This window comes from Gossypium raimondii, chromosome 3 (assembly GCF_025698545.1).
Source record: "Gossypium raimondii isolate GPD5lz chromosome 3, ASM2569854v1, whole genome shotgun sequence".
In the NCBI taxonomy this organism is placed as follows: domain Eukaryota; kingdom Viridiplantae; phylum Streptophyta; class Magnoliopsida; order Malvales; family Malvaceae; genus Gossypium; species Gossypium raimondii.
The window spans coordinates 16323613-16331366 of NC_068567.1; the positions used below are offsets into that span (position 1 = coordinate 16323613).

The window sequence follows — 7754 nt, forward strand, 5'->3', positions numbered from 1 at the left end:
GACCATTGGTTTTCTAACAGTTCGTTGATTTATGATCATGACTGTCATTTTTAAAGCTCGCCAATTTCTTTGACAAGGTGGGGAATAAATCTTTACTTATGAAAAATATAGTTCGTACTATTTTTCCATACAATTTTTACTCCTATACCACACTATCGGATAACCAAACTTGCTCAATAAAGTTTCAAGTTAAAACTTATATGGTACGCCCCAAATTACACGCTTCACACATATAAGTTTTTTAAGAAAAGTCACTTTATAACTCTTCTTTGACAAAGTGAGAGACAAATTGTTATATATAATTATAATAAAAATAACCCGACCCGAAATCCGACCTGATTAATCCCCTATATAATAAAATTCTAAAGACCCTCTTAAAGAAAACGACACTCCAAATCACCATTATTGGATCTTCTTCTACCTGCTTCTTGAAACTCTCTTTCCATTCTCACTTCTGTTGATACTGTATATCAACAAAATTTATGATAGAGATTTGAGGGTGGTCTTGTTGTACTTGTTAAAACATGAGTTATAATTACTAGGACATAGGTTGAATTCGTATTAACATAGTTATTTGTTTTTGAATTTATAATTGTTGGAATTTTTTTTTATTTACGTTGTCAACACATTGGTGATTCCTAGCGTTGAAAATTGATACTGTTAACTCTTGCTTCATTTTCAAGTATAAAAAAATTAGGCATTGTCAACCCATTTCAGTGTTAATTAATAAAGAATTTTAGTGCTTGCTTTAATTGGTTTTCTGTATTTAAAACTATTTTTGCCTTGTTGAAGATTTGGATTAAGTTTGGCCATTTGTTCCATCAAAATTATGCTCTGGACCCAACTTCTGTCTGGTTGTCTGTCATTAACCCCAAGCCTTAGGCCGCCTCATCTTTTCCTTATTGTCTATGTCCCCGAATCTAATCCGCGTTCCTTTCGCAATATAAAGCTACTTCCTTTGTAACTCCCTTCACATTTTTCCAACATCCTTGGTTCTAATTCTGTGGGCACAACCATTTTGGTTACTTCATTATCTTGCTCAAAAGTGTCTTATTCATTTTCCCCTCAAAACCAGTGAAAAACAGGGAGATGAAACTTGGGTCATACTGTCACATAGCTCGATTTCAATTAATTGATTTCAATCACTCCCATAACCCCACCATTCAGAAAAAGGCTTTAAAGAGAGAAGAGCTTGTTTTGAGTAAAAATATCATGAGGGTTCTCAATTAGGAAATAAATTACATTTTGTCTCTTTTACTTTAAAAAATTAAATACATTTGTCTCTATATATTAATAAAAAAACAAGTCAATTTTTTTAGTTAAAAATTACATCAATTTATACCGTTAAAAACCGATGTTGCTCATAGAATAATTGAATAATGATATGTAATATATCACGTATAACTCATATTAATATAGATGAATCAATTAATAGTAGAAATAAATAAAATTTTTAATAAAAATAACTAATTTATTTTTTAATTTAATATTAATAGATTAATTTATTTATTTTTTAAGTAAAAAAATTAAAACATAATCTTACTCGTACTCCATGATAATTTTAGAGGTTGTTTTGTCACTGGGGGTTAATTGCTGAACAGGCACAGCTGCACACTTTGCCCTCAACTGACTCACCTTTCCATTAAAAATTTATAACCAGCGCATCATTCCAACTAGCAAGCATTCCCTCTTTTTAAAATAAGTCAAATCACCTTCCTCTCATTTATTTCCCCCATTATTATTATTATTATTATTATTATTATTATTATTATTATGTTTTTCTCCCTTTTGAAATTAGTGCATAATGTCCAAGTTTTTATATAGTGTGTTGGCTACACATGTAGGTGATAGCCAAGTTTCTAATATTCGCTATGAAGGTTAGGGAATATCATCATTCATCAATATTCAATACTTATCTTATTAATCAATTTTCAGTGCAAGATCTTAAACGATCTGGTTGTGTAAGCAGAACCCATATATCCAAATGGCCACATTAGTAGGATACAAAAAAGGCAAAGAAAAGCAAACACCTTTGAGCTTTTAAGAGAAGAAAAAAGCTAAAACAAACGGTAGAATAAGCTTAGAGGAAAGAGGCCCCACCCCACCCCACCCCACGATGGAGAAATGAACGGCAAGAGAAATAAAGGAAGTTTGGGGGGCAAGAATCTGCAAAACTACACTCATTGTGTTCACATTTTCGCACCTCTTTTAAGCAAAGCAATCATATTTATGTGCACAACTGATATGCACCAATGCCCCCAGACATATTCCACCTGCAATACAAGTTATTGTTCCTCATCTCAAGATAGTGCCTTATTTTTATTTGTCTCATTTTTTTCTTTTAAGTAATAACTTGCAAATCATGGATACATTGATTCTTTTTCCGTTTTTTTTTTTCATTTGAAAAACATGTGATGGAGAAAAGAAATAAACAGATTCCATCTATTAGGGGGGAGGGATAATAGTCAAAATTTATACTCTCAGATTCACAAAAGCACTCAGATATTTTAGGTGTTTATAGGAATAAAAAAGGTAAGAAAATCTGAAAGTTCATTCAAGTAGTATCCCTATTAAAACTATAACAATGCCACGTTTTGTTGAACAGTTTTACATGTCATGCATGTTCTTGGGGTCACAAATAAAAAAGGTTGCTGAGGAGGTGAGAAAGAAAGAGATGCATGTGGAGGGGTGAAAAAGGGCTAAAGAGAAGGGAAGGTGAGGGGTGCAAGTGGAGGTGCTTGGCGCGAAAGTGATGGAAACAAAACAAAACAAAACACGGGGTTGGGGTTTAGTGTTTTGTGGGGCTTAGCCTACGAACCGCATTGGGGGACGGGGTCTTAGAGGTTTGTGAGGGGAGAAAGGGTTGTTTTTTCTTTACTAATATATATATATATATTTTGCATTTTGCAGAATCAAATAGGAAAAGAAAGATTGACATGAAAACCATTTGGTAAGCGGCTGAATAGGACCCCTTTGCCTAGTTGTTGTTGCTGCTGCTGGTATTTATTACTGTATTTGTCTTTATTGCTTTTTGTTATCCAATTCTTTGTTAGGATGCTGCTCTTTATGACCTTTGCCTAGACTCATTTCTTTCTCTTCCTTATTATCGCTCTTTTTCGTTGTGGTTATTTGGTAAAATTACAGATTTTGTCCTCTTTTAATCTCTCTCTTTGTTTCTTACATTTCGTATTTGATTTAATATTTCAAAGATCTTCTGTCTTGCTCCTATTGTTGGGTTTTCTTTTCATCTCTCTCTCTCTCTCTCTCTTTCTTTCTTGAGAAAGGAGAGGTTAATAGCTCAAGACAGCTTTTTTTCATCCGAGTTTTGTGGTATAGTCCTTTTATCTTCTTGTTAAGAGTCTTTTAGATTGATCAAGAATTCAAGATCTTTCATTTCCACCCGTTTGGTGAGCCTTCAAGGTCTGTTCTTTCATTTTTATTTTTTGCTTGATCGGTTGATGGTCAGATGAGATGGATGACTTCTCCCTGTTTCTGGTTTTCTTGAAATTGTTGGTTGTTTGGTTTAATAGGGTCTTTTTTTTCTCTTTCAAAGTTTTGATTTTTTTTCTTTGTTTAAATCTGCATATTCTTTTGGGGTCTTTCCTATTTGTGTTTAAAGCCTCTACCTCTCTTATCTCTTTCCACTGGTTGGTTTATTATTGAATTTCTCTTTAGTAAATTTTCTTTCTTCTATTGTTTGTTTTTGTCTGTATGCTTATGCCTTTTGTTCTATATGGCGCAGCAAGGAAGCTTGAACCTTATTTAATGTCTGGTTTGGTTTTGTTCCATGGTTGGATATCTGCTGTTAGTGGATGCTCTTTATTGTTTGATTTTAATTCTCCCTCAAATGTTTTGAAATTTCCTGATTTAGTTGCACAGTGCCCTTTTGTGGTTCCATGCTTATCAGACCGAGTTTAGAATGGTAGTTCAATGTTTGTGTTTTCTTTGTGGTTCTATGTTGTTAGAAAGCTTTCATATTATTTGGTAGTGTGGATTATCGATTTCAAGTACTTACCCAAGAAAGGGTAAAAAGAATTTGAAGTAAAATTTGCATGCATCACTACCCCTGGTGATAGTTTATAAGCAACAATTGGTTCTTTAATGTCTTCGAGGCAAAATATGTCACTAATACGATTAGAAATCTGGAAATTGATTGAAACATATTTTTTTAATATTTTGTTGTGTTTTTCTTTGCTACTACTTTGTCTAGAATCATTTTGATGCTACTGTTTTCTTTTCACTTTGTTGTGCCATTTGGTTATTTACAATTTTAATTGGTATATTCGTCAGGACTTTAGGATAATTGTACGGAAATTCATACAAGTCCTAATGCAGGGGCAAAGGGGTACTGTTGGTTCCTTGCCCGAAACCATCTTTGTTCATAGCTCTACATCAAGTAATGCTGTTGCTGAACAGCAGGATTGCTGGAATAATATTCGAAATCCTATAGAAAACAGATTGCCTGATTGTTTGCTGTCAACCAATGACATGAACATTGGATATGCGAACTCTATGGGTCAAGAGGAGCAGCTTGGTAGATGGAGCTTGGTTGATGTTAACTCTAGTGGCACACAAAATGAGGTTAGCCATAACGAGTGGAAAACAGATCATAGGTGGTCATCTTCTATTAGTGCTTCTGCAAATGCTGGTCCCAGGTTAGAAGGGCGGAGGTATGAACAGAACTCTTTATTTGCCCAAAGTTCTAATTCTGATACTGTTTCTCAGAATCTGAGGTTAAATGTCGGATTTGCGGGTGTTGATGATAATAGCTGTCAAGTTACAGAACGGCTTAACCTCCATAAGCCTAGTGGATCTGAGAATGAGCAGAATTTACTGGGCACTGGTCCTGAAGCATTTCTACTTTCTTCTGGAAGTGGTAGGTATGTTGTGGATGATAATGATAGCAGACCTGGCTGCTCATATGAGGGTCGTCGTGCATCATGCAAAAGAAAGGCTCTGGAAGGAAATGTTGGGCAGTGCTCTTCTAGTGGAAGTTCTGGCTACTTTCGTAGTGCTGAAAGTAGTGCATGGCATGGCATTTCTGCTAGCCATACAGCAGGAAGCAATGTGAATATATCTCCCCCCTCAAGACAGGTGCACCCGAGACTTGGATTAGATGTCAGAGGATCAGCTTCTAACAGCATTCCCGAACAAATTGTTTTACCACCAACTGCAGAGAGCTCACACAGGAATTTCCATCTGAGAAGAAATCCTTCAAGTATACAGGAGCCTATTGCTCATCCGATATTTCCTACTGGTGATATGTCCTGGCAGGCTGTTGTTTCTTCTGCACAACAGCCATCAAGGCTTTTCCCAGCTAATCATTCTCTGGAATTAAGGTCAGCACCAGTGGTACATAATGCAAATTCTGAAAACCCGAATATCATAAGTCATGTTCCATCTTTGCTGCTAAATGGAGGTTCTGGTCCAAGAACGGGCAGTTCATCAAATTCTAATCCTTTTGCTGATAGAGATGTACCACGTGCAAGACACAAATCAAGAAGCATGGCTAGAAACATATTACATCATCCTATGTTTGTTCCTGCACCAGAATTAAGAACTTTGGTTAGAAATCCAGTTTTAAGCAGTGGAAATATAAGTTCTCCTGGAAATGTTGCCTCTACATCTCATGCAGGCTCAAATAATGGTGCCAATGTGATGTCTGCATCCACCTGGGTTCCTCATCCCAACCCCTCTTCACAATACCCCCGAAGGTTGTCTGAACTTGTTCGTCAATCATTAATGTCTTCCCTTGGCACTGAATCTGGAGGCCAGAGCAATCATTCTTCACTTCCTTCAGGACCTACTACTTCTCCGGAAGCGATGCTGCTTTCCTCTCATGTAGCTAGCCAGGTTCCCCATCGTCTGTATCCTAGGTCATTGCCATGGTTGGAGAGACAAGATGCTGGTTTTGTTGGAATTCCCCACTCATTGCGAACTTTAGCTGCTGCCACTGAAGGCAGAAGCAGGCTTGTTGTGTCTGAGGTCTGTACTAGAACTCCGTCCTTTTTTATTGTCATTGTTTCTCTGGTCTTCTTCAAATTCAAACAATAACAAAGAACAATCCTGATTTCCTTAATATGATTACTACTTGATTTGCTGCCAATCTAGTTGTCACTGGAAATCACATACCTGGTTTTAGAAATAGAGAACTTCCTTGTTTGATAGAGCAATCCTAATTGTGGAGAATATTGCCCTTGGGCATTGTCATCCAAAATGCTTGTACTAGTTTATAGATCAGTCAATCATGTGCTGCACTTTATTCTCTATTTTGATTAGCCAAAGCTAAATGCCACCACTTATCTTGTAAGCTCATTTTAACCTGCAAATGAGACTAATATGGCCTTAGTAAAGATCAATTCAGCTGGAACTGACCTATTGTTTATGGAGCAGATTCGCAATGTATTGGATCTCATGCGTAGGGGGGAGAACTTACGGTTTGAGGTAAGGATTTTAATAATTATGGTGCACTTTGATGCAATTCTACTTCATCAACTGAAACATGGAAGCAAGAAAAATAAATGTGCCTTCTCTTTTATTGTTCGTTTGTTGCTATGTTCAATAGGTAGCCATTCTTCAAATTTGAGCTGCTATGGACTTAAAAGTGGCTATGTAATTTAAGGCCAAGTGATGTTTATGGATAAGAATTTTCTTGTGCCCCAAGCAAGTGGGATTTTCTCTTCTAATTCTGTTTGAATGCAGGATGTTATGATCCTTGATCAATCAGTACTTTTAGGGGTAGCTGATATTCATGATCGGCATAGGGATATGCGGCTCGATGTTGATAACATGTCATATGAGGTAGTATCTATATTCTTGACATCTAGTATCCTTTCCATGTTTGAAAATTCTCACACTTGATTTGTGGGTGATAGGAGTTATTGGCTCTGGAAGAGCGCATTGGTAACGTAAGCACTGGGTTGAGTGAAGAAACTATATTAAACCGTCTGGAACGACGAAAGCACTCTAGTGCACCAGGAGCTCAGTTAGAGGCAGAACCATGTTGTGTTTGTCAGGTAATGACTTTTATCATCTGCATTTTGTTTACTAATTCAATGAACCCCTTGTAAATTTTTTTACGAACATTCAGGAAGAGTATAATGATGGAGAAGATATTGGGACACTGGAATGTGGCCATGGCTTCCATGCTGATTGCATTAAACAATGGTTGATGCACAAAAACTTGTGTCCCATCTGTAAAACAACGGGTTTGACTAAATGAGGCAATTAGTCCTTCCTTGGGTCAGGGAAAGGGACCGGGATGGCTTCTTCCATTCATCAAAACTTGATGCCTTCCGAGTGTGCCGTATGCAGCGAACAGAGGAATTAATTTTTACTTCCAACTATGTCAAAACAAAGTCATTTTCTGGGTGGATGACACAAATGTCCGAAGCACTGGGAACAAAAAAGCTGGTTTCAACATTTTTCATTTTCTATTAGTTTTTATGTATGAATTTTTAGCCCATTGGCGACATCATAGATTATCGGATGATGGTTTGATAGCAACTTTTAACTGAAAAGAGCAACGATGCTTGACATTGAAGGTCTGAAAGCAATCTCCATGGCAAAGAGGCAGCCTTTTTTTTTTTCTCTTGATTAAATAGAGGCAGGACAGGAGAGATGGCAACAATAAGTAGATTACCATACAAAAACTAACAATGAGCAGTGATTAATAGAAAAAGAATAGAAACATATAAGCAACTTATATGAACTTAATTCAATCATAAACCAAAACATACCACTAGTGTTCACCT

At 36.4% G+C, this 7754-nt stretch overlaps 1 protein-coding gene across 3 annotated transcripts; it reads left to right on the top strand.

The window, feature by feature from the left end:
• The first annotated feature begins 3082 nt into the window (after positions 1–3082).
• Positions 3083–7552, top strand: LOC105797317 (probable E3 ubiquitin-protein ligase RHG1A). 3 transcript variants are annotated; one of them, XM_012627279.2, is made up of 6 exons: positions 3083–3420; positions 4291–5985; positions 6394–6444; positions 6703–6801; positions 6876–7016; positions 7091–7552. In XM_012627279.2, exons 2-6 carry the CDS (start codon positions 4330–4332, stop codon positions 7220–7222), a joined length of 2079 nt encoding a protein of 692 aa, XP_012482733.1. In that variant the 5' UTR covers positions 3083–3420; positions 4291–4329; the 3' UTR covers positions 7223–7552. The 3 variants fall into 3 exon arrangements, with proteins under 3 accessions (XP_012482733.1, XP_012482734.1, XP_052484124.1); XM_012627280.2 differs by having other exon boundaries at positions 3083–3407; XM_052628164.1 differs by having other exon boundaries at positions 3086–3420; positions 4336–5985.
• Positions 7553–7754: the final 202 nt, after the last annotated feature.